Source organism: Talpa occidentalis, unplaced genomic scaffold (assembly GCF_014898055.3).
Source record: "Talpa occidentalis isolate TD23 unplaced genomic scaffold, MPIMG_talOcc4v2.1 talOcc4.12, whole genome shotgun sequence".
NCBI classification, from domain to species: domain Eukaryota; kingdom Metazoa; phylum Chordata; class Mammalia; order Eulipotyphla; family Talpidae; genus Talpa; species Talpa occidentalis.
In genome coordinates this window covers 9677513-9702721 of record NW_023601212.1, presented here as the reverse complement: position 1 = coordinate 9702721, position 25209 = coordinate 9677513, and the positions used below count along the sequence as shown (strand labels likewise).

The following is a 25209-nucleotide window of genomic DNA, read 5'->3' as shown; positions in this document are numbered from 1 at the left end:
CTCAAAGTGGGAGCTAACAGTCCGCGTTACGGTGATGCAGGCTGGCTTGGAGGCATGGAGGGTTCCCTCTCCCAGACTCCGCTTTCTGCACCGGAAGTTTGACTCTTTCCCCACCCTGACCGTGCGCGCATCTCATGTTCCCATTCAATTCTCATGGCACGTCTTCTCTTCAGTTTAGAGAACTCGACCAATAGTGCTGATCCCTCCAGCAACAAATTTGTATTTGGCCAGAATATGAGCGAGCGTGTGTTGGTGAGTGGCCCCGTAGGGACTCTTCTTCTGGGGACCCAGAAAAACCATTAGAATCTTCCCACGGGTAGAGGGTGTCCCTGTAAAATTAGGACACTTTTCATCACACATCAGGGACAGAGGGCCTGGCTTGGACTCAGCTTACAACTGGGGGCAGGGTAATCAGTGTCAGCTGCTGAAGGGGCTCTCTGGGTGTTCATATGTCCTGCCTTTCCTTGTCCTGAAGAAGGCTGCCCTTGAGTCATGCTTCCTCCCAGCTACGGCCACCCAAGCCGCAACTCTCAGACCAAAGTCTGGTACAGTGGGAGTCAAAGAACTGCTTCACAAGACAAAGATAAACATCAGGGTCTAGGGTGACTGGCAACTGGTGCCTCTGACCAAATGCTTGTGCCACAAGAGTTCTGGGCCCCGAGGGCAGTTTCCATGTAACAGGTAGACAGACCTGTGTGGACTGAGAGCTGACTGGAGCTGGCCACCTTTTTGCTAGGATTTACTGGCAAAAGATGCTTGGGGAGCACTGTGTGGAGGTCGGAGGTCTGACTGGGACACTCCACTTAGGGAAGGGGCATCCAATCTCATCCACTGGGTCTAGGCGGGTCCCCAAAGCTTTGAAGAGAATCCCTCTGTCCAAGCAGGGAAGTGCCGAGAGTTGCTGTCCCTGCAGGGGGTTCTCCTGTTCCGCTGCAGTCAGTCCTGCAATACCAATACGCGCTCCTCCTGGTGTGCCTTTCTTTTCATGCAGAGCCCACCAAAATTAAATGAGGTCAGTTCAGATGCCAGCAGGGAAAATGCAGCTGCTGAGTCTGGGTCAGAATCCTCGTCCCAAGAGGCCACCCCTGAGAAAGGTATGCTGGCAGGCCTGCTGCCCGAGAGTCAGGGGAGGAGGGTTTGGAGATATTGAGGGATGGGAACACTGTTCATCCAAGCTGCCCGGGAGGTACAGGGGAGCTGACTTGCCTCAGGAGTAACAACCACATGATCTAGCTATGGGAACAGTAAAAGGCGTGGGCGCTGATTTTCTGTGAGCCGAAAGGAACATGTTCACTTTAAATGTTGAGGCCATGGTGCTGCAAGGTGACTCTGGGAGAGACCTGCTGCGTAGGCCACTTCGTGCTCTGAGACAGCATGGGGCAAGGGGTTCTCTTCAGTGTCCTCTCAGAAGTCTCTCACCCTTTCTCTCCTGTGCTGACTGGGACACTGAGGAGAACCAGAGCCGCTCTGGGCAGCTCCCACATGGGAGTCGAGGCTGTGTTACTGGGCTTGTTTTCTGGAGACCCTCCAGGTCCTGGGTGTGGCACTTTTGCAGCCCGCGCCAACCATTTTTGGTGTCCTAAGGTGTGCACTCTGCTTGCCCCACCCCCCCACACCCCAATAAATAGTGTCGTTCAGCTAATAACATTTCAGAGTCCCTGGTCGAATCGGCAGCCGCTTATACCAAGGCAACAGCACGGAAGTGTTTGTTGGAAAAAGTGGAAGTCATCACCGGGGAAGAGGCCGAGAGCAACGTTTTACAGGTGAGGCAGCCGGCTGGTGGGCCTCTGGGCCCTTTGATGGGCAGCAGTGGGGTGTGTTCGGGGTGCAGCCCCCAAGGGCTTGGCCACAACCTCCAGGTACTCAGACCTCCCTCAGTCTTCCCTTGGAGGTGACCAAAGTGTCAGTGGCACTACTCTGGCGACTTTGTTGAGATATGAAACATTTTGTGTTTTTCTGTTTTAGAGCAAAGGATCTGTGTTGAGAGCTTGGTAGTTGAAGAAAATGCAAAGAGGATTGTAACAAACACCTCCCACACCTAGAATTAACAGCCATAGTTACTTGCCATGCAGGCATCCCATGTGTTTTATCAGGGGGAAAAGTCATAAATACAACCTAGATTTTGCTCCACTTTTTCCTTGTCTTCGTCCTCCTCCCACTCTGGGGCAACCTGTCTAGTTTTGTGGGCTCATTCATCTGCTTCTCATGTTTTCACATACACATGTGGGTGTGTGTCTGCCAACCACATAGCAGACGGGCGGGTTAACGTGGGGTGTGAGTAGTACTTCTCTCCCCCACTCAGCATTGTTTTGTGATCCCATGTTAAGACATACTGACTTAGATCTGCAGGCTGTCTCTGCATAATGGTCTCTATTGCATATTCCATGTGTGTGCGTGTAGACAACTTTCTTGAGATACGCACCTATTATAAAATTAACCCTTTCAAGGAATAAAAGTATGTAATTTTTAGTATATTCACAACTTTAATTGAGAACATTTTTGTCCCCCAAAAAGCAACTTCATGCCCATTAGCAGTCGGTCGCTCCTCCAGCCACTGGCACCACAATCCCACTCTCTATCTCTGTATTTGCGTGTTCTGGACACTTCACATCAATGGAATCACACTCTGTGGACTTTGTGTCTGGTTTCTCTCCTTGAGCACCATGTTTGAGGTGAATTCACATTACAGTGAGTTTCAGAGCTTCCCTCTTTATGACTGAATAAATCCAGTGTCTGGATGGACCACTCTGTATTTATCCATTCACCTGTTGATGGACACTTGGGTTGTTCCCACTTCTTAGCATTTATGAGTAATGCTGGTATGATTGTCTACAAGTTTTTATGTGAATATGTGTTTCATTTCTCTTGGTAGAAACCTAAGAGTGGAATTCCTGAGCCACGTGGTAGCTCCATGTTTACCATTTTAAGGAGTTGTTTTCCACAATGGCTGCACCACTTTCCATTCCTACCAGCGGTGTGTGAGGGTTCCAATTTCTCCACATACCTGTTCTCTGTCTTTTGGGTAATAGCCTTTCTTGTGGGTGTGAAGTGACGATATCTCATTGTGGTTTTGATTTTCATTTCCTTAATGATTCTTTTTTGTTTTTAATACCCCTTTGAAAATGCAAACTCCCTTCTACCTGGAAGCTGAGTGAACAAAAGCCAAGGGCCAGATCTGGGCCCTCTCCCCTCCCTCACCAACCATAGTTTGCTGACACCACCCCCCTCAGTGGTTCACACAAATTAGATGGAAGGTTCCCCCTTCCCCAGGTCTTGCTCACCCAGAGGCCGCCTTGTGTTCCAGATCCAGTGTAAGCTGTTTGTATTTGACAAGACTTCGCAATCCTGGGTGGAGAGAGGACGGGGGCTGCTCAGACTCAACGACATGGCTTCAGCCGATGATGGCACGTTACAGTCCCGACTAGGTGAGCTGCAGTGGAGGCTGGCGAGACCTCCTGCGGGCTTCTGTGGAGAGGGCTTGGGGTGGTGTGGTTTCCCAAGACTGTGTAGGGCCCAGACCCAGGCACAGGGAAGCAGATCCCCACAGGAGGACACTTAGATCAAGCGGGCCGGGCCTGACCCAGAGGCTCTAGCTTCCAGCCTGTCCACGAACTCTCCTGAGTTTTACAATATATAAAAAGTATTTAGCGGGCCTCCCTGGTGGCGCAAGGGGTTTAGCACCACACTATGGGGTGATTGCAGCCTCTGTAGCACAAGTTCGATCCCCAGCCAGCCAGGGAGCAGTCCACATGGTGAAGCAGACCTCTTCTGTCTCGCCCGCTGCTCCCCTCCGCAGTGTATTTCGGTCCGTCTGCCTGTTCTGTTCCCCACTCTGTCTCTGGTGAATCCTCTCACCCTCCACACCTCTGGTCTGTACCCCAGCTCTTGTATGCATAGATGGACTAAATCTTTTTAAAAAAAAGATTTAAAAAAAAAAAGCAATTTTTTTTTTGAAGATTTATTTATTTTTATACAAGAACTGGGGTACAGGTCAGAGACATGGGAGGGTGAGAGTCTTATGAGTAACTCCCTGGCCAGCTGGGAATCGAACCCGCACTGCAGAGGCTGCGGACAGCTTCACAGCTCTGCGCTCAAACGCTGCGCCACTGGGGAGGCCCTATTTAGCAATTTTTAAACTTATTTTCTGATAATAAAAGTGCCAACTGTCTTATGGTAGAAGGGAAACCCCCCCCCCAAAAAAAAAGATCAACATCAGGAGTAAAATCTCACTAATAATATTTTGTTGGTTCTTTGATTTTTTTAGGAAATGGGGGAATATTTTGTCTCCTGCTCTTTTCATTTGCTGTTTTGTGAACACACTCCATATTGAAAGAAACTTTTATACACTAGTATTCCATTGACAGTGGATTTCTGTGACCATCACATTGGTGGACATTTAGGGGGTTCCTCCTTTTTTACTTTGACTATTGTAATACTTCTGGGGCTATCTACAGGTGACTCTGACTCCCAGAAGTCTGCTGGTTTAAAAAATGGATGTGGGTGTGTGTGAAAGAAATATTTGCGTTTTTTTCTACTTTTCCCAGATGAAGGTGGTTTTCCAGCCTTCACAGAGAAACCTACTCCCTGCTCAGTAGTATCTGAGAAATGTCTTCACACCCTTGAACTCAGAATCTTCCCAAGGATTAGAACAGAGATGAAAACAGCCCTCCTGTTTAGGCTCCTATTTTCTCCCCCTTGGATCTCCCTCAATTAATTTTTTATTTTTTTTAATGGAAATTTTCAAACGTGAACGGAGCGCATGCAACGCGTTGCTGCTACCCCTGTGTCAGCCTGTGGGCAGCCTCGCTACAGCTGCAGCCTCCCTCCCTCCTTGAAGTCCACTCTGGCCCCGCTTTTCCTTCACCCAGCACAGCCTTGATCCTTACCTCAGACCTCTCAGCCCATGGAAACTGCTACTCGCCCCAGAGGTGGACACATTGGGCCCACAAGGCCAGGCTTGGGGGACTTAGAGAAGGGCCTCATGGAGATCGGGGGGGGCCCCGGACCCCGCAGCTCTTCCTGAGCTAGCCCATGCTTCTCCCCTCCTGTGTGGTCATTTGGAGCCCTGGGTTGGGGTGACAAGGCCTGTACATGGGGAGAGCTGGCCTGGCATAGGTGGGGAGTAGAGGGGGGCATGTGGGTAGGCTGTCACAACTCTAGCAGGCTCACGGAGCCTTGGGTAAGCGCTGGGTGTCCCACATACCTGCAAAGAGGAAATTTCTACCCCCCGTTCTCTCTGCCATATACTGCCTCTATCAGCCTGTTCCCTCCTGATGAAGCTCAACAGCATTGGCCTTGACCCTCTAAGAAAACAACGGTGCAGGTGCTAGGGCTTAGGCCTCTGGGTGGGAGACAGTCAAGGGGTATCAACTTTTGTGTGGCTTGTCCTGAGTGTGCAGCCTACAAAGCCTGCCAGCTGCCCCTGCTGTCCACCTCATGCTCCACCTAATCACCCCTTCCCCAGGGGCGCCACTGTCCTGGCACCCTCCACTGTATGTGGTCTCTTACCCCACCAGCAGACCTAGAGAGGGAGGGTGAGGCTAGCCCCAGCAAATAAGGACTGTTGAGCTGGCAGGTTTCCATGGGATCTGCCCTATGGTGTTTTTGCTCTCCTTCTAGATTGTTTGTTCTGGTAGCTAACAGTTGGGGGGCCGGGGAGTAAGTGGCCTTGTTGATTGCAGTGATGCGAACCCAGGGCAGCTTACGGCTGATCCTCAACACCAAGCTCTGGGCCCAGATGCAGATCGACAAGGCCAGTGAGAAGAGCATCCGCATCACAGCCATGGACACCGAGGACCAGGGTGTAAAGGTCTTCCTCATCTCGGTGAGCAGCACCGGGGACGCAGGACAGGCTGGTGCCTGCCTTTGAGGGACAAGGCTACCGAGAAAGCCCCCTTGACACAGGGAGCTCCTGCCTCTACCTCACCCCGGCTCCTCCAGCCCTCTCCTTGTGCACGGGTGTGTCAGCCAGGGAGCGGGCAGAGAGACCTCTTGTGGGGTGGCCCCCAAAACCAGCAGGTTCAGGTCAGTGGAACAGGGACAAGAACGGCACCCAGGAGGAGAGGCCCTTGGGGCAGTGGGTCTTTGAGCCACTGTCCCCAGAGTTTGTCTAGAAGAGGGAGTTGGGTTTCTCCCCAGGAGACCTTGTAACCGGCACTTTGGCTCTGCCTCCCATAGGCCAGCTCCAAGGACACCGGGCAGCTGTACGCAGCCCTGCACCACCGCATCCTGGCATTGCGCAGCCGTGTGGAACAGGAGCAGGAGGCCAAGACACCAGCCCCCGAGCCCGGGACAGCTCCTTCCAACGAGGAGGATGACAGTGACGATGACGACGTCCTGGCTCCATCGGGAGCCACTGGAGGTAGTGAGCTGGGCAGTCCCTGCCCCGGGGGGTACGGGAGGACTAGTTTCCTAGGTCCCCTCCCACCTGCTGTCCCCAGCCTGGAGCTGACCTCTGGACATGGGTTGCTGACCCAGGGAGGAGGGGCTCCATCCAGGATGGGACCTTGACGGTAGGTCCTTGCTTCCCACAGGCACCGGCGACGAAGGGGATGGGCAGACAGCCGGGAGCACATAGCGCCGGGAGCCGCTGCCCACGAGCCTGCTGCTTTGTCCGTCTGTCCGCCCGCCCACCTGCCTTGCCCCTCTGCAGCATCGAGGTGCGGCGCTCGGGAACCACACTCCCCGTTGGGTTGGCCACAGTTCGGATCCGCACGGCCCGTTCAGAAGCAGACTCGGGAACTGCCTGAATGTGGTTTGGGACACGAGACCTCATCATATTGATGAGCAAAAAAAAAAGAACATTTTTTTCCCTCCCCTCCTTTGAATTGAAATGGCACATTAAGACTTGTCACGGCTTCTCACTGGGACACCTGGTTTCTTCCTCCCTTCCTCGTGTCGCCGGCCTCTCCCCGCCGCCGCCCACACCCCTGCCCTGTGGGTTCCTGCTGCCTGCCCAGGCCCCCGGCCAGTCCTCACAGGTGTGGACACTGGGCTGCTAGGTGTGTGTTTACTGCTCTCTTTATCTCCTGCTCCCACATTCTGATTTGGGGCTCTTTTTTTAGATCTTTCCCCCCCGGGGCTTCACGTTTGGTTCCTTAGATTAAGACGTCATGCGTCAAGCATTTGCAACTCCATCGTGGGCCTTGTCCTCCATCTTGCTGTGGTCCTGGCCTCTGTCCAGGCCTTTTGATTGGGTGGGGGTGCTCAGTGAGCTGCTCAAGGTGAGGAAGTGGGCAGACCCCCACTTGTTCCTCATCTCAGGGGCCCCAGCCTATCTAGAAAAGGGCCCAGTGAACCTGTGAGGAGGGGTCTTGCCCATTCTGTCACTGTCACACCCAGGCTTCTTCCTGCTGTCAGCCACTCCTGCGCCATCCTGGATGTCATTGTCCCCAACACCATCTGGGGCGGGGGGCTTCTATCAGAGGCAGGGAGTACCCTAGCCTGGCCTTTGGGGAAAGGGCAGCGGTTGGGTTCCAGACAACAGACTGTCCACACGCTCACAGCACACACAGCAAGTGTTGTGCCCACCCTCACCTTGGCCATGGCTGAGACCACTGGACACCACCTGCCTGCAGAGGCCCACAGGGAAGGGTCCTGTGCACAGGGCACCATGGGATTTCAGGGGAAGCCGCCAGGCCACACCCTCAGAGTGGGGAGAAGCCTGGTCTCTGCAGCTGTGCCGCCTCCACCTCAGGTTGGAGCGTGCAGCCTGAGCCGTGGGAAGACACCAAAGGCCCTCCCAAGAGATCCGGCCACACTTTTCTGCTTTAAGCCTTAGCCAACTAGTGACAAGTAAAACCAGATAATGCCCATGTGTTTTGGAACATTTATGTAAGATTGTCATATGAAATGTATTTGGGAACTACATTAAAACTTTTAACTAAAATGTTGGCCTCCTGCATGCCCCAGGGGCCTCAGGAAGCTGCACAGCCTGGCCAAGAACCACCTCCGCCTCCTAGGGCGAGGTCCCCAGCAGCCTGGCCTCCCTGTGGGCCCCTGGCCCCCGCCCCATATGCCACGCCTGGGCAGGTGACCAAACTCGCCTGCCCTTCAAGAATGGCTGCCTTGTGCGGGGCCCTGCTTCACTCAACAGCCATTTGTTGCCCCACCCAGGGCCACCTCGGTTCCTGGAGGCCTCACAGGGAGGGGCAGGGGTGAGAGTTGCTGGCAGGGCCAAGGGTCCACTGAGCAGATCAGAGGAGGGGTGGGGAGCATGTGCCACAGCATGAGACTTGGGCTTGCAAGGGCCCTGCTCTCTAGGGGCCTGAGCCAGTGGCCCGCTGTTGGAACCTCTCACCTGGTGGCTGAGCACCGTCCTCCAGATCAGGTCCAGTCAGTTCTACAGCCCCAGTATTGCCCGGCTCACAGCCCAGGTGAGAGGGGCCCCGGCTCAAGGGTGCTGGGGTTGGGTGGGGGGGGGCGTCCTACAACTACAGTGGAGACATCTAAGGGGTGTGATGCTCACAGCCGCCAGGCACTGGTCATCATGGCCACAAACTCGTCGTCTGTGTCCATGGAGGCGCTCACACCGCTGTAGTAGTCCTGGAATTCAGCCAGTGTGACCTGGGGGCAGACGGGCCACGAGTGGGACCAGAGGCTGAGGCAGGAGGTGCGGGGGGAGGGGCTGCTGTGTGGGTACCCACCTGCCCATCCTTCTCTGAAGAGTCAAAGTTGTCCAGAAATTGGCGAAGCACTTGCTCTTCCGTCCACTCCCCACTCCGCACCTTGGGATGGGCACTTCCGCTGTACACCCCCCGGAGGTCCTCCACGGTCACCACGCCGTCCCCACTGCGGTCCAGCTTGGCAAAGGCAGCTGCAATGACTGCCTCACGGGCCTGTGACATGGGGGGCTGAGGAGGGGAGAGGTGGTCAATGTGGGGGCCCAACCCAGACAGTGGGGTCTGGGCCCCAGAAGGGACTAGCTCCTGGCCAGGCACCCTGATCTCACCCGGAGCGCCCGTAGAAACTCCTCCAGGTCCAGCGTCCCGCTGCCATCGCGATCCCAGCGTCTGCAGATGCCTTCCACCTCAGCCGTGGCCAGCGCCAGCCCCAGCTTGGCCAGGCCCCGCTGGAACTCCCCCACATCCAGGGATCGGCTCCCGTGCTGATCCAGGCGGCGGAAAAACCTGGGGGACAGGGGATGATGTTGGAAAGTAATGGGGGGAGCGTTGGGGAGGTGCAAGGGGACAACTCACCTGGCCAGGCAGTGGATGCCCGAGACCCCTCGAGACAGGCACTGTGCCCGAAGCTTCTCCATGGTGGCGTCCACGGCATCCATGCTGAGTCAGGGCTCCGGGCGGCCAGTTAGGGAGACAGGTCAAGGGGAGTCCTGCTCAGCCGGCCAGGCTGTGAGCAGAGTGCAAGAAGCCCACCGCGAGGCCGGCTGTCCTGGAGCCCTCCAGGTGGCAACTCTGGCTCCTGCCTGATTTTCCCAGGATAGTTCAGTGGTGCGTCCTGCCCAGCAGGGCTGTTGCTAAGGGACGGTGCCTCCGGGTACTGGGCGGGGCCCCAGCTGTAACCCTCACCATGCCAGGGGCAGAGAGGGACAGGACAGTGCTAGCCCTAGCACCACTGCCAACTCTGTCCTGCCTACACCCTCTGCCAATCCCACAGTGCCAGGAGGGAACCCCTTCCTGGTCACAAGGAGAGACCACCACAGTGTTGATGGGGGTAGGCAGCGCCCTGGCCAGGGAGGCTCACAGCCGGGTCCTGTGGCACCTGAACTAGGTCCCCCTTTTCACTCAGTAGCAGGCAAAGCTGCTGAGGGGGAGCCAAGTTCCAAAGGCTCGAGGTGATTGAGGATGGCGCATTGGATGTGGACCTGAGCCACCAGTACAGGCCGAGACAGCAGAGTCTGACAGAAGGTTCAAGGCTAACTTCAACAAAATAGTTCCTAGTTTGTTATTTAGAACCAGACACAGAGCTGTCAGCGTGAGTCTCTTGGTGACTGGCTCAGTTATTAAACATGCTGGACTCACCCATGACAAGCTAGTGAGACAGAAGCAGCCTGACCCTGGCATCACCCCGGAGGAACCAAGGCCACCGTTACCGAAGGCGTCAACCCGGACTTGGACATCATCATTGCCAACGCCACACGACACCGACAGGCGGGATCAAATGAATGTCCCGGGATTAAAACATGGGTACCCAGCACCCGCACAGTCTCAGATTGTGGGACGTATGTCACAGCCTGGACTCGAAGCACAGCTGGGTTGTCAGAAGTTGCTGTTACGGTCAGAAATCAATCCATAGGTTACAAGGCAGCCAAGGCTGTGATTCCAGACAAAGCCGGTGTAACACCGACAGCTTTATGAGAAACCACAGTGAATGCCGCTCAAGACTGGAAGCCCAGAAGGCTCCCGCAGGCAGAGGAATACTCTATTGTGGTTTTTTGCTAGGAAAAAAAAAAATCTTTTATAGGAAAATGTAAATGTAACCACAATGTTTTCGGTTTGTTTTAGCAGTTCCTCTAAGCTAATCAGAAGTGCAACAATAGGGCCTCCCCTGGTGGCGCAGGCCTTTGAGCACAGCGCTGTGAAGCTGTCCGCAGCCTCTGCAGCGTGGGTTCGATCCCAGCTGGCCGGCGAGAATCCCACATGGCGCAGCAGACCTCTCCTGACTCGCCCACTGCTCCCCTCAGCAGTGTATTTCATCAGTCTGCCTGTTCTGTTCCCCTCTCTGTCTCTGGTGAATCCTCTCACCCTCCCGTGCATCTGGCCTGTACCCCGGTTCTTGTATAAATAAATAAATCTTTAAAAAAAAAAAAGTTGCAACAATACCCACCCCCCAAAAAAAGTCCCGGGCTGAATCTTGCTTTCCACAGCTGCAAAATGGGGCAATACCTGCATCTGCAGCCGCCAGCAGAGGTCAGACACAAGCATGTGTGTTGCGCGTGGGACAAGCTCCCATGATGGTTGCTTGTGCCCCGCCCGGCAGGGACCCAGCTCGGGCTGCGAACAACACTGGCCACTTCAGCCCCCACACCAGGAAGAATGGAGAAAAGACCAAGAATCATCCGGTTTATTCTTGAGCACAGAGCACAGACAGGCCCCAACCTGCCTTCCCCTCATACAAACAAGCCCCCCTTATTCTTCCAGAGAAGAAAATGGGCCATTGTTACTACACTGAGGGGTCACTGTTAGATGGAGGGCAGGCGGGCGGCACCGTCCCGAGGGCTGGGGATAGATGCCGACCTTTCTGGCTGGAATGGGCCCTACCCCCTCCCCATGGTTCCTGGTGTGACAATTCCCTGAGTAAGGAGGCCGGCAACAGTTGCCATGGCACCAGGCTGGGCAGAGTGGGGCACGAGGATCCCCGGTTTGATAAAAAGCAAAGACCCCAAATGTCTTGGGCTAAGAAGGGCAGCTGGAAGAAAAGGAGTTTAAAAATAGATTCTCTGGGGAATATAAAAAGGAGCTGGTTGCTTGCTACAAAAGCTAGACTGGTCCAGGGGCCTCCCCTGGTGTCCTGGGACTCCTGGCTGCCCTCAGGCCCAAACACCCATCCAGTCCCTCCCTACCGGGGTCCGTTCCCCAGGTGAGCCAGGTGCTGGTGACAGAGAACAACACAGACAGAAACCCTGCCCTAATGGAACTCACACCTTCATGGTAAGAAGTTCCAGAAATATAAAATGGAGTGATGGTGGGAGGTCGGCAGAGGAATTCCTTCAAATAAGGCTACCTGACCTAAGGAGGTGACATTGGAGCAAGAACCTGAGTGACAAGGAATCAGTCATGTGACACGCAGAGGAAAAGCCAGCATAGAGGCCTGAAGGCAGGACGTGATCAAGAAAAGGTTAAGGGATGCCTGAGCTTTCTTGGGCAGCGCAGCCTGGCTGCTACCGTCTCAGCATATCCCACACACTCTTTTTTCTGGGTTAAATTAGGCTGAGGGAAGGACAGTTTGGGGGGAAAAAATACCTAAGATTGAAAACGTGTCTTCATATGAATGATGAAAAAAAGCATAACGCTTGAGACTCCAAATTCTGATCTGGGATGAAAAGTAAAAAAAAAAAGCTTTAGCCAAGGAATGGAGGTTGATTCAGAAGAAACAAGAATCAAGGCAAGGGGGCAAATTTATGAATCTCCCAGACAAAGAGAGCTCTTAAACCAGAGGCACCAGAGGTCAGGTGACCTAAAGGGTGAGGGGCCAAATTGAGACTCTCACTTTAGCTAAAGAGGGTCCCCTGGGCTCGGATCCAGGCAAGCAGAGCCAAGTCTGAAGCTAGAAGTCCAGAAATGTGTAAGTGCTGACAACTTTTCAACAAGAGTGATTGGTTCAAAGATCTGTCTAGGCTGAACACCTGCACATGGCCTGCTGGCTACCCATTTGGAGCCTATGCCGCTCGTGGGTTCTAATGCTTGGACAGGATTATGGCTCTGCCCGGGGGTCTCCTTTGGAAGACTGTCGACCCCCAAGAACACCCACAGCAGTGAAAAGTTCCCATCCGGACCCTCTGACTCAAGTCTAGAATCTGCACTCCTGGGCTCACACAGTGGTCCCAAACACGGCAGGCTGCAGGTGATTCCTGTCCTCCTCCTCCCCAGTGTTGTTGGCAAGGGCTGGACTGGGCTGGCCAGGGAGTGGGTGACTGGGGTCACTGGTTGGCAGAGGTCCCAGGCGCTCGGCCTCAGCCAGGGCGGCCAGCAGCCCAGCCAGCGGTGACCGGCGGCGACAGATGTCCTGCAACAGCTTGGCCCGGGGTTGCAGCTGCCCGATGAGCTCGTCCCTCTGGTGCACAGCAGCCTGCAGACTATGGACAGTGGCCTCCGTGGTCAGCAGCTGCTCCTGAAGAGCGGCAATCTCACTGGCAGAAAGGCAAGACACAGCAGTTACGGTACTGAGAGACCAGAGGTTCACCTCCCAAGGATCAAGGCCAACACAGCCTCAAACCACTACTTCCTCCCTTTTTGCGGACTGCATGTGTGTATGCCCCAAATTCATGTTAAATCACTACCCATCCCTCCCAAAGGAGGCCACGAGGGGCCTTCATTGAATTATTACCCTCATAAGAAGAGACGTGGAGAGTTGGCCTCCCCTCATTTGGCCACGTGAGGACACAGGGAGAAGACAACCATCTGCAAACTGGGGCCCCTCCCCAGAAACTGAATCTGTGGGTACCCTGATAATTGGATTTCCCAACCTCCAGAACTGTGAGGGGGAAAATTCCTGTTGTTTACACAGCCGGGTCTGCTATTTTGTAATGGTAACCTGAACAGATTAACACCTCTCATCTCCCCCCCTAGCTCCTGCTGTAGCTCCCTTTCCCCTTCTTTTCCAAGCCTCCCCTGTGGGTTCCCTCAGTGTCCTGCGTGCCCCCATCACCTCCGCGATGGCTCCATGTTGTAACTGCCTAGGGCTGTGTCCGCCTAAAGGGAGGGCTCTGTGGGTCTGAACCCACACGTGTCCCCGTGTCCGGCACAAGGCCTAGCTCAGTAGGGATGAACGCATGCCTCCAGCCGACAGACAGAATCGAGCGGGGTCCAATGCTTGGAGAGGGTTATGGCCCTGCCCGGCTGGGGGCCCGCACCCCCGCCTCCCTGGGTTCTGCCTCATCCCTCTCCGTCCTCAGCTCCTGGAGGACTTCGGAAGCGCTGATACGACCCCATCCTCGGCTCAGAAACTCCCAATACTTCCACCACGAGGGCAGCGACCCCTGAACCACTCACTACCAGCGGGTTTTGCCTCATGGGAAAATGGGCCCTGTTTTAGGTTAACGATCTAGTTGGGTGACATTTCCCAACTTTACAAGCTGACGACAAATTCAAGGTTTTTGGTGCTTGTGTTTTCAATACCACCAGCAGTCCGCCCTCCACGTGAGTGCGCCCGGCTCCCCCGGTCGCTCCTCTCTTCCCAGCCTCGGCTCCACCTTCGCCCGCTTCCTCCAAGGAGCCCACCTGCCCGCCCCGGGCCTCACCGGTCCTTGGCGCAGCTCAGTTCCTCCAGGGCGGCGCGGAGCTGCTGGTCGTGACGGGCCAGGCGCTCGGCTTGGGCGCGCACGGTACCCTCCGCCGCGTCCAGCCGCGCCTCCAGCTCCGCCGCCCGCCGGTGCACGGCCGCCAGGTGCGCGTTCGCCTCGCGGATCTGCAGGGGCGGCGGCGCGGACATGGCCCCGGCCGCGGCCCAGGCCCGGCCACGCCCCCTGGCGGCCCGGAACCGGCCCGGCCACGCCCCCTGGGTGGCCACGCCCCCTGGGAGAGGTCTGGGTCACGCCCTCCTAGAACCCAAACGCCCTCACTGGGTCCAGCACCTCAAAGCCCCGCCCCCGAGCCCGTCCTAACGCCACGATTAGCTAGTTTTGACAGGCCACGCCCCCGGATGGCCACGCCCCCGGCTGGACGCGTCCTCGGCGGCACGCCCCGCTTAGGCGCGCGCTGGCGAAGGGATTGGCCACGCCTTCGCGACAAGTCCCGCCCCACGCAGAACCTAACGCCAGGATTGGTCCGAATCCCGGCCCAAACGGCCTGACCACGCCCCCGGAACTGCCCGCACAGCGCTCGGATCCACTGAGCGGGCCACGCCGCGCCCCGAGGCTACGGGCAACTCCGAATTGGTCAAATCTCAGCCATGCCTCTGGCCACGCCCCAAAATAGTGGCACGCGAGTCCACCCCGACGCGGGGGCCGCTCCGGGCGCGACCACGCCCCTCGCAGGCACGGGCGCGGGGGGGGGCCGCGCTGCACCCCCCACGCCGCGTAATCACGTCCCTGGGCAGAGGCCCCGCGTGTGTCCGAGGCTCGCCCCTAAATGAGGCCCCCGCTCCGGTGGTCACGCCATCCCCAATCTAGGCTGGAGTGAGCGAGATACGCCGCGCTGGTGACTTCCCCAGTCAGAAACACGCCGGGGCTCGCGCTCGGCCCTGACGCCAGGCCCCATCCCGGCGCGTGCGCACAACGCGTGTCCGTGTCCGCGGCGCTCAATAAAGTTGGGCGCTTGTTGCCGGCTGGGCGCAAGGGAGGCTGCGCGCTCCGCCCGCAGAAGTCTCGCGAGAGCGAGTGGCCGCTGCCCTTGGTGCGGGGACCCCGCGGGTGCTCTGTGGGGCCGGGGCGCGCGGCCATGGCGCAGACGCTCCTTCGGCGGTATGGCGACATCCCCGACGGCACCGAGTGCCACCGCAAGACCTACGCCAGCACCAGCATCGGCGGTGCTGTAGGTGAGCGCCCGCCGGGCCCGAGGGCGGAGGGAGGTCAGAGGGTCAGCGAGGGCCTGGGCCGGCGTCCGGGAGCGTCTGGGCTGCGAGGGCGCCCGGCTGGGGCCGCGGGTGGCGGGGCCGGGAACCTCGCGGGGCGGCCTCTGGCAACCGCAGGGGTGTCTGGCGGCCCCAGGGCGCTGGGGAGCTCTTGAATGAGAGAGGTTTTGTGGGGCTGTTGGGCCAATGCAGAGGGCGCTGGGATGCCGTGGGGTCTCCGGGAGCTGCCCGAGGGGGGCCGGGAATCTCGGGCTGGCGCACGGTCGTCGGGACGGCTCGGACAGTCGTGGGGAACTGCTCGAGATGAGTGTTCAGGGGGCCCAGCAGGTCTAGAGGGCACTGGGAGGTCGTGGTGCCTGTGACGCTGGTTACTGGGGTCGTGGAGAACTGCCCCTGGGTGCTGGGGTTTAGAAGTAGTTAGGTGATCGCCAGGCTCTGGGGTCAGAGGAGCTTGGAGGGAGCATGAGACTTCCCCCACGGGGTAACTTTGAGATTTTGGGGGCTCATGGGTTATTGAGTAACTGAGTCGGCCTTTCTCGAGTCCAGGAGAGCTGGATGCTATGGGACATCGAGATTTTAATGGGGTCTCCAGGGGGCTGGTAGGGGCACTGAGGCGATCATAGGTGAGGCAGGTCAGGAGCTACTAGGAGGGTACTTGGGAGGGTTACACCAGGGTATCCACAACCCTGGCATTCCCTGCAGGGGTGACACCAGAGTCACTCTTTACAGTCTCTGTTGTCACTCTCCCTGAAACAAGGTGTGTTGGCTTTGGCCACCTCGGTATCTCCAGCTCCTGAAACAGGGCCTGGCTGAAGTTGAGTCTCCCCCAGGAGGCATTTGAATTAAGGCAGACCTAATAATTTGAATTAAGGCAGATCTAATAATCACTGCCATTTTCTATTTGCGTATGTAGTAAGGTCAACCTTTATTGTATCCATTTCTCAGAGGTGGAAACTGAAGGACAAGAGATGTATTAACTGCTCTGGGGTCTTTTGGAGCCGAGCTGCATATCCAGGTCTGCTAATCTGCTCTTGGGGGTTGTCGGGGTCATGAATAAGCATACAGAGACCTGGGGAGGAGGGTCGTCTTAGAAGAAAGGGCTGAAATGGATGTGGGGGGTTATGTGGAATCTGTTTGAATTCTGAGTTGTTGGAACAGCCCAGGGTGTGTGCTGGGGCCTCAAGGGGGCACTTAACCTGGGAGTGCTGGGCAGGGAGGTAGGGGGGGTCACAGTAGAGGAAAATCCGTTCTGGCAGATTATTTCCTGGAGAGACTGGCAATTAGGGGTGCCTGATAGAATTTTATGGAGGGTCATGCTTGTGTTTCTAGGTAAACTGAAACAGAAAAGGGTCGCCTGAGGGGTGTTCGGTGCCTTCAGCAAGATTTGGAAAAGTGACTGGGTTAGGAAATTTGGAAACTAAGAAAAAATTAGCTTTGCTGTTTGTGAGCGAAAGTGTGTGTGTGTGCTCACAAATGCACACATGGTACGGGTGGACTGAGGTCTCGGGGGCTCTTGGGGGAGACTGAGCATGCCCCAGGGGTGTGGTGCTACCATGTGAGTGAGGAATCTCCCTTCTTCCCCCTCCTTCATTCCCTGCCAGTCCTCAGCCCTCACCTGGGACAGTGTTCACATCTGCCTTCCCTGAGATGGTGAGCCCCTGGAGAGCAGGGAGGCCTTATTCCCAGCAGAGCCCAACCCCTGTGGGCACACGGTGTGCAAATGAATGAACAAATGGGTGAATGAATGAAGGCACACCATAACTATTTGTGAATGAATTACTGAATCTGACACACAGTTCCTATGAATGAATGAATGGAGCGAATCAGAGCACTTGGTACCCGGATAAATGGAGTGTACAGTGACTGTGAAGGATGAGTGAGTGACAGTACTCCTAACTGAATGAATAAATGAGGGGTACAGGGGGCCTCCCTGGTGGCACAAGGGGTTAAGTCGCAGCACTATGAAGCAGTCCACAGACACTGCAACACAAGTTCGATCCCCCGCCAGGGAGGTGACCCACATGGCGCAGCAGACCTCTCCTGTCTCACCCGCTGCTCCCCTCAGCAGTGTATTTCGTCAGTCTGCCTGTTCTGTTCCCCGCTCTGTCTCTGGTGAATCCTCTCACCCCCTGGCTTACACCCCACTTCTTGTATGCATAAATAAATAAACTCCATAACTGAATGAGTGAGGGTTCCCAGTTACTATGAATGAAAGAACAAATGAGGGGCCTCCCTGGTGGCGCAGTGGGTTGAACACAGCTCTGTGAAGCTGTCCGCAGCCTCTGCAGCGCAGGTTCAATTCCCAGCTGGCCAGGGAGATGCCCACATGGCGAGGCAGACCTCTCCTGTCTCGCCTGCTGCTCCCCTCAGCAGTGCTTTTGGTCCTTCTGCCTGTTCTGCTCCCCACTCTGTCTCTGGTGAATCCTCCCACCCTCCTGCGCCTCTGGCCTGTACCCCAGCTATTGTATAAAAACAAATAAAATAAAATGTTAAAAAGAAAAAAGAAATGAGGATATGCAGTAACTGAATTATGAATGAGGGTAGTCAGCAATGAATGAATGGTTGAGGGCCCACGGTAACTGCGTGATGAGTGAAGGTATGTGCCGTGTATCGTCTGTGTGTGCTGTGATGAATGTGTGAACAAAGATGCACTGTGCCTGGAGGTGTCTGCAGGACATGAACAGAGAGCCAGCGGCAGGTGGAGGGGGTGGGGGATGCCTAGGACAAAGTCTGTGTCAACAGAGGTCCAGGTGCTGGGGAGGCTGCTGAAGGGGGAGCGTGGCAACTGACCGCCTTCCAGCACTGCTGGGGGGAGTTAGGGTGGGGCAGTCCTTGCCTCTGGGGTGGTGTGGGGGCACCTGGCTCACTGCTCCCAGTACAAGGACTCCTGAAGGGATTGAATCGTGTCAGTGCTTCCCTTTCAGGGGGAGAGAGAGAGTGTGTGTGCGCAGCATGCACATGCTTGGGGCAGCGGACTGTGGGGTTAGGAGAAATAAGATCTGAAAAGTCACAGGCCAGCACCTTGCACACAGGATCCCTGTTAAAATGTATGCCTCTTGGGCCTCCCTGGTGGCGCAGCGGTTGAGCGCTGGGTTGTGAAGCTGCCCGCAGCCTCTGTGGCGCCGGTTCGATCCCCGGCTGCTCCCCGGCCACCGGAGGAGGGTCCCGCATGGCGCGCAGACCTCTCCTGCCGCCCGCTGCTCCTCTCAGCAGTGTACTTCGGCTCTGCCGGCTCTGCTCCCCGCTCTGGCTCTGGTGAATTCTCTCACCCTCCCGCGCTTCTGACTGTACCCAGTGCTTGTATAAATAAATAAATCTTTAAAAAAAAAAGTATGCCTCTTTACCCCTTATCCCTGTACCTCAGTTTCCCTACCTTTGAACTGGGCCGGCAGTCTTTTCCCTCCTCCACTTGCTACGAAGGTTAACTGCTCAGCCGGGAACGTCACGTGGGCGTCCATGTGGCAAGCAGACGTGGGAACAGAGCACAGCCTGGGTCAGGCCCACCTGGCTTCCAGGCTGCTCTGCCATGACAACAGGCAAGTCACTCTGCCTGTCCAAGGCCCCTCACCTGGGAAGTGATGGGCACAGGGGGCTGAGCCTCTCAGTCGCTGAGGAGGGAGAGTGGGGTGGGGACTGCCCCTGTTACTGCCAGATGGCTGTTCTGTTTCTGGGGTGGGCTGACCACAGGATGTCCCGCCCCAGCAACACTGGGGGGTCAGTTTTCTGCCTGAGCAGGGTCAAGTGCAGGATGGATGGAGGCCCATATTGATTGTTCTGGTGATGGGGTGCCAGCTAGGTGAGCCTTGGCCAGCCTGTCCACTGCGGAAGGAGGAGGCTGGTCAGACCCTGCCCCGGCCCTTGCCCAGGTTAATGTTGATTCAGGAAGCCCCAGGAACAAACCCAATCCCTGGCCGTCAACGCAGCGCTGAGCCCTGGGCCCAGCCCCTTCCTGGCCTTTCATACATAAAAGCCAGCGTCAGGGCCGGGGCAGCAGGAGTGACAGCAGAGATGGAAAAGCTGACCTGGGTGTTGAGGCCGAGCGGACGTGGGTGGCCGCCAAGCCAGCCAGGTGTGAGGGATGGGCCCAGGCCCGAGCTGCCGGTAGGAAGGGGGCCCAGGAGTGGTGAGGAGGAGGCGCCGGCAGCCCCAGGAGCCAAACCTGTGCCAAGGAGGATTAGGCTGAGGAGCCCCAGGCCCCACAGGAGAATGGAACCTTTGATGGGAGTGGGGCCCGGTTGCCAGAACTGTGGGGGTGCAGTTGTGCACTCGAGGCCCCGTCCTGTCCTTGTGTCCACTGAAGGGCAGCAAGAGCAAAGCGGACCGGGCGGCATTTGGCAGGAGCTGGCTTTCCTCGGGTCTGGAGGGTGGGAGGCCTAGCCGGGGGCGAAGTCCAGGGTGAGAGCCCAGGTTCTGCAGCAGCAGACATAGGTTTGAATCCCAGGTTGGCTTCTCAGCAGCTGTAGGGCCCAGGGTGCTGCATCGTGGGCAGAAGGGGGCCTGGGAGCCACGTGGCACAAAAGGGGCAGAGGGTTTATGGGATGGTGAAGGAACCTCTCCCCAGCACCAGGGTGGGGTCTGACCGGCCCTGCCCTCTCTTCCCACAGGCCTGATCGTCTCTGCCTACAGTGTCGCACTCAAGACCCCAGATTCCTTCCTGGAGGGAGTGGCGAGGACGGGGCGGTACACATTCACTGCAGGTGAGCCAGCCGGGTGGCATCTGGGCATCTCTTTAGAGGACCCTCCTGCCACTGACCTGACCGTCATGCTTTGCTGTGTCCCTGTTACTTCCCTAGCTCCTGGAGCACACTCTGTGGCCACTCCCACTCCCTCAGCCCCTGGCAGTGGCCAAAGTCTGAGCCAGCAGTAGGAACATGTACGGGCCTCCTCCATCGGGGTATAGGCAGGGGGTGGGCAGGATGCCGCGGTGGGCAGCTCCCAGCTGACCAGCAGTGTGTCCCCATCCGTACCAGCCCTTCTGCCTCCTGACCACATGCCGTGAGCCCTCCGCGGGCACCTGCTGTGAGCCCCTGTGTGACTCCATTGGCCCCTGATAAAGCACCTGCCCTCCCCATCTCTCCCTGCAGCTGCCATCGGTGCCATATTTGGCCTCACCTCCTGCGTCAGCGCCAAGGTCCGCCAGAAGCCCGACGACCCCTTGAACTACTTCCTTGGAGGCTGTGCTGGGGGTCTGACCCTGGGAGTGCGCAGTGAGTGAGCCCCTAGCCCGACCTCTGCCCACCCTCCTCCCTCTGCTCCATCGCCCGAGTGCCCAGATGTGCAGAACATTCACCCAGCGGAGGGGCAGAGCAGTCCCTCCAGAGGCTCCCAGGTCTCTGAACTTTGGCTGTTCCTGTTAGTAATAGGAACAGCCCCTGCTGCGTAGGCCCACCCTCCCGTGCGCCCCAGCTCTCCGCAGCCTCGCCTCTCACTCTGCTCCATCCACACCGTCCTCCTGCTGTTCCAGTACAGCAGACATGTTCTGCTCAGGACTTTTGTATGTGCTGTTCTCTCTGCCTGGATGCCCTTCCCCCAGATGTCAACTCAGCCACCTCTCTGTCCTCATCCCCCTGTGTGCGATTTAGTTCCCCTGCTGCCCTCACTTCTTATGCCCCCCACCTTTGTTTGCCATGCCTTGACAGAGAACACGTGGTCACTGCTTGTGTCTCTGTGCCTGTGAGCAGAGAAGGTGGTGCTGGACCTCCTAGCGCACAGAGCCCTGCAGGGGAACTGCTCACTACCCCCTACCCTTTATAGGTTGGGCAGCTAAGGCCCAGAGAGGGGGCTTAGGTGGCTTAAGGTAACCCGGATGCTTCCCTGTGGAGACAAGGCTGGGTCCCAGGCCAGCCTGACACAGTAGAGCCCCCCCTGCACCCTTCCCATCTTCCCTTACTAGCTTCCCCTCCCCAAACCCTGACCGGCCAGTACTTGTGCCCAAGAAACTAGCTTCCTGGTAGCTGGCAGCCTTAAGAAGGCCAGTTGTACAAATGAACCACTCTGGCCTGGCCAGCAGTGCTGGTTGGAAGCTTCCAGCTAGGCAGGGAGGGAGGGCAGGCGATGGAGGCCTCTGCCATCATGACCTTGGTATCAAGAGAGTGGGCAAAACCCTGCCCTGCTGAGCCTGTGGGCCTTGTTGGAGGCCCAGGGAGGTTCAGGTTTGACAGGTGCCCTCCAGCCTGCCAGCAAGCAGACCCCTTCCTCCCCTGGGGCAGCCTTCAGCGGGGACTTGCCTTCTTCCTCATCCCTACAGCTCTGGAGTTATAGAGCCTGCCCCAGCAAGGGCATTTTGCCCTCCTCAGCATAGGCACCATCGGCAGATGCGGGTCTTGGTGCCTATGGCAAGGTACCTCTGGGTGTCCTTTCTTTATGCTTCCCTCTTCCCCCACACCTGTCCCTTGGCCCAGCCTGCTGGATGCCTGCCTCCCTGTCTGCCTCCATTTCCACAACTTCAGAGTCTGTCTTCCCACTTGTGAGTCTGGTGGAAGGGCCAGAGACTTAATCCCCGAGAAGAATATGGTCCCAGCCTTGCAGGTGGGGCATCCTTTGAGGTCACAGTTTAGCTCCTGGAAAAGGCCTCTTGAGTGTCTGATGCCTCCCTCCCTACTCTCACAGCTCACAGCTACGGGATCGGAGCCACTGCCTGTGCGTGCATGGGCACGACGGCTGCCCTGGTCAAGATGGGCCAGCTGGAGGGCTGGAAGGTGTTTGCAGAGCCGAAGGTGTGAACCCCATGCCCCCAGGGCCTCCAGCAGGCCGAAATGCATCTGAAAATAAATCCTGTGTATATGTGTATGTTTCCCCTTCTCCACTGTTCTTGGGGTACAGGAAGCTGGATGATGGGGACGGGCCAGCGCAGGTGAGGGAGGCCCGAGGTGGATCTGGTAGAGAGGAAGGAAGGAAGCAGGAGATAAGGTTTGGTGCCGACAGGCCAGTGGCACCATCTGGGTGCCATAGAAAGAGGCATCAGGCAGGGGCCAGAGAATGCTGGTTACCAGGCCCCTTGGCGGCCGGAGCCTCCTGGGAGTGGCCAGCCAGCCAGTTGGAGCTGGGCCCCACTGCCCTCAAGCCCCCCTGCAGGTTTCAGACCATCCCTCCCTGGGCCTCCCCCCAAAGCCAACAGCATGTGGAAAACATGCCCAAGCCCTGTGCACAGCCCAGCTCCAAATTCCTGGGCACTGGAGCGGAGAGGCCCAGTCGACCTAGCCCAGGAGCCTGGTCCCCATCTGGCAGGTGGGTGACGGGTCACCAGGAGCCCGCAGGGCAGGGTCTGAGGGAGGCAGGGGTCCTGCGGCTTCGACAAGAAGAGAGACTCGTGATCCTCACCCGCCGCCACCTGTCAGGCCCAGTGATTTAGGTGGCCCTGGAATGCTGGCGCGGCCCAGGCCCCCAGGCTTTCTGCGGAACTGGCTCGGTGCTTCCTGGCAGCCGCAAAGAAAAGCCTGACTTGCTCCAACATGCTGCAATGGGCCATAAATTAGGGCTCTCCGGCCCCACCCTGGGGAGCAGGGTCGTGCCTGGCCAGGCAGGCAGATCCTGGTGGGCTCCGGGGGTAACAGGAGCCAGCGAGGTTGATCTTGCGCTCCTGCCCCCCCTCACCTGTGTCCAGCGCCCCTGTCCCGGTCTCCTCTCCAGTCTGTCCATGGGGCCTAGACGGGGTTGAAAGCCAAACCTGGAGCCTTGCTTTCCTCTTCTGTCCACCCCAGCTGGGTGTTGAGCGGCTAGAATTAAAACATAGAGTGCAGCGCCTGGGCCTGGCTGTCCGCGGGCGGGCCCTGCCCCTGCCCCCGCTGTTCTCCTGTGTCCTGTGCAGCTGCAGGCAGGGCTCCTCCGGGCCTGGGGTCCCTCCACCTCCCTGCCGGCCACCGCGAGCCTCCCTGCGCTGACATGGAGCCCTGCCTAGGGCGCCCCCCGGTGGCTGCGGGCATCCATGTGTACTCTGGGCCAGGAGACCAAGCGCAGCTCTGCATCACAGCACCCTGACTTCGGGTCCTTGCCTCGCAGCAAGCGAGCGCCCCCCAGCCTGTGGGCCAGAGGGGAGGGGTGCCAGGCAGCTTAGGAGCCCGGCACTTGTCGCTCCTGGCTCTGACCTTGGCTTTCCGTGCCAGCAAGTGGGGATAATCGGCTCACTCTCAGAGATGGTCCATGAAGAGGGCAGAAACCAGGAAGCACCCCTTCCACCACCCTCGGGGTGGCCTGGCCTGTCCCTGCAGTGGCCAGCAGGGGGCATAGCTTACCAAGGTCCCCAGCCTCAGTTCCCCTGCCCTGTGGCCACTGCTGAAGAGCCAGGTCGCCTCCCTCTCCTGGCCATGCCCTCTCCATCCTTCCTTCCGTGCTGCCCGTGGCGGCTGGGGGAGTGGAGGCACAAACGAAACTGGATCCATTGCTGTAAGAGGGGCCTGAGACCAGCGGGGGTGGGGAAGGGGCTGGTTCAAGGTCACCTCTCAACCTTGTACTCCAGTGGCTTCCAGAACCAGACCCTCTGGGGCCTTCTCTCCTGCAAACCTCTCCTCGGAACACCACCTCTTGGTGCCATGAAGATCAAACCCCGACTGGATCTTGTGGCCCATGGAAGGGGGAAGGAAACTTGAGCGGTAGTTCCCTTCCAACTTCCCAGCCTCAGTTTCCCTGTTAGATGGCTCAGATCTGTGGCTGTGCTTTCAACCCACCCACTCCTTTGGGCTGGCTGCCAGTGTTGGAGTGGGCCTGGCAGGTCCCCCAGAATGCGGCAGGTGGAAGTGGCTACCCACTGGCCTCCAGGGAGCCCCAAAAGCCAGGGCCCCTACCCATAAACATTTACTAGGCAGGGAGGGACTGACATCATTCCCACCACACATGCAGTCCCTGTGGGAACAACCTCTGTGCAGAGGGCCAGTACCCCACCTTCTGCCCAGAACCTCACTTCCTACCCAGGCAGCTCCCTCGTGGGCCTTTACAAAGACCTTCTCAATCCTGAGCAGTTGGCTTGGAACAGAGGAAGGGGCAGGGGCTTTCAGGAGGGCTTCCTGGAGGGGGTGGTAAAGGACAGAAGTGGGCTTTCCAGAGGTGCAGGAGGGAGATGTGCGTGTTGGTCAGAGAAAACGGCAAGAGCAAAGGCCTGGGGGGTGGGGGAGCACAGCAGGTGAGCGACACCTCACCTTCCTGACGGGGTGCCCTCTGTGGGCAGTGGGGCACGAAGCCCCTAGGGTGCCAATCCTGGAGTGACATTTCCCAGTGAGGACAAGACTGCTGGGTCTGACCCAACCCTCTGGGCGCAGCCAGGTATCTCAGCTCTTCTGAGCCAAGAAACATCAGTGACCCAGATAACCACCCGGCCTGTCCCACCTGCCAGGAAGACCCGGCACTGCAGATGCTGCTGTTTTGTCGGCTCTCGTGGCACTCACAGCAGCCCTGAGCGAGCTGTTCACTTCAGTCTTGCCTCACAGAAGGGAAACAGGCCTGAGAGGCCAGTCTGCGCCAGGCTCCCAGCAGGCGTCGGGGTGGCCGTTGGCTGTTGTTGAGAAGCAACGTGTAAATTGTCTCTGAAGGCCTTTCCAAGGGGTCGTGGTGATTGGAACCAAAGCACCCCGATTGGGAGGGGGGTGGTCAAGTGATCTCGACAGCAAAACGATACCCCCGCAAATTCCTTTTAGAAGGTGCACTGGATGTGGTTGGGAGTGCCTGCTGACGCGCTGGGGCTGGAGAGGTTGTTGAGGAAGCCCTGTGGGGCCGGCCTTCGCGCTGTCAGCAGGAGGAACTGGCCTCACGTCACATGGCTAAGACCCGTCTTCAGAATCTGCCCAGCTCTGCCGCCTCACCCGCCATGGCCCCAAGCGGGGCTTGGCCCCGTCATCACCCACCTGGACCAGCATAGTCCAAACCTGCCTGGTCCCCAGCTCCCATCCCTAGTCCCCCACAGGTTGTCCGTGTAGCAGCCAAAGGGGCCCTCTGAGCACCGAATTAGACCCCATCCCTCCTCTGCCATGGCCCTCTGGGGGCCATGCCTTCCTCATGGTAAAAACCTAAGGAGTCCTCACCCCCCCAAGG

The 25209-nt window shown here is 57.6% G+C and overlaps 4 protein-coding genes and 1 long non-coding RNA gene across 9 annotated transcripts in view; 2 read left to right on the top strand and 3 right to left on the bottom strand.

Moving 5' to 3' along the window:
- The window catches only part of RANBP3 (RAN binding protein 3), a 53554-nt gene extending 45650 nt beyond the window's left edge, over window positions 1-7904 (top strand). For 2 of the 5 annotated variants that reach the window (XM_037505174.2, XM_037505172.2), the window contains 7 exons: window positions 174-252; window positions 992-1094; window positions 1639-1763; window positions 3305-3425; window positions 5682-5824; window positions 6178-6361; window positions 6534-7904. In XM_037505174.2, coding sequence (XP_037361071.1) covers window positions 174-252; window positions 992-1094; window positions 1639-1763; window positions 3305-3425; window positions 5682-5824; window positions 6178-6361; window positions 6534-6577 — 799 coding nt within the window. In that variant the 3' untranslated portion in view covers window positions 6578-7904. The remainder of the gene's footprint in view (window positions 1-173; window positions 253-991; window positions 1095-1638; window positions 1764-3304; window positions 3426-5681; window positions 5825-6177; window positions 6362-6533) is intronic. The other 3 variants (XM_037505175.2, XM_037505173.2, XM_037505176.2) reach the window with 2 other exon arrangements.
- CAPS (calcyphosine) lies at window positions 7810-9303 on the bottom strand. Its single transcript, XM_037505180.2, has 4 exons — window positions 9198-9303; window positions 8951-9128; window positions 8646-8852; window positions 7810-8565 (listed from the first exon to the last, which is right to left on the bottom strand). The coding sequence occupies exons 1-4, from the start codon at window positions 9278-9280 to the stop codon at window positions 8464-8466; spliced, it is 570 nt and encodes a 189-aa protein (XP_037361077.1). The 5' UTR covers window positions 9281-9303; the 3' UTR covers window positions 7810-8463.
- A 3181-nt stretch (window positions 9304-12484) lies between these two features.
- VMAC (vimentin type intermediate filament associated coiled-coil protein) lies at window positions 12485-14109 on the bottom strand. The gene is made up of 2 exons (XM_037504243.2): window positions 13919-14109; window positions 12485-12808 (listed from the first exon to the last, which is right to left on the bottom strand). The coding sequence occupies exons 1-2, from the start codon at window positions 14107-14109 to the stop codon at window positions 12490-12492; spliced, it is 510 nt and encodes a 169-aa protein (XP_037360140.1). The 3' UTR covers window positions 12485-12489.
- An 883-nt stretch (window positions 14110-14992) lies between these two features.
- On the top strand, window positions 14993-21999 carry NDUFA11 (NADH:ubiquinone oxidoreductase subunit A11). The gene is made up of 4 exons (XM_037505171.2): window positions 14993-15153; window positions 19794-19886; window positions 20274-20396; window positions 21799-21999. Exons 1-4 carry the CDS (start codon window positions 15057-15059, stop codon window positions 21909-21911), a joined length of 426 nt encoding a protein of 141 aa, XP_037361068.1. The 5' UTR covers window positions 14993-15056; the 3' UTR covers window positions 21912-21999.
- A 624-nt stretch (window positions 22000-22623) lies between these two features.
- On the bottom strand, window positions 22624-24863 carry LOC129145457 (uncharacterized). The gene is made up of 3 exons (XR_008551011.1): window positions 24508-24863; window positions 22783-22904; window positions 22624-22643 (listed from the first exon to the last, which is right to left on the bottom strand). It is a non-coding gene; the product is annotated as an uncharacterized LOC129145457 (long non-coding RNA).
- Window positions 24864-25209: the final 346 nt, after the last annotated feature.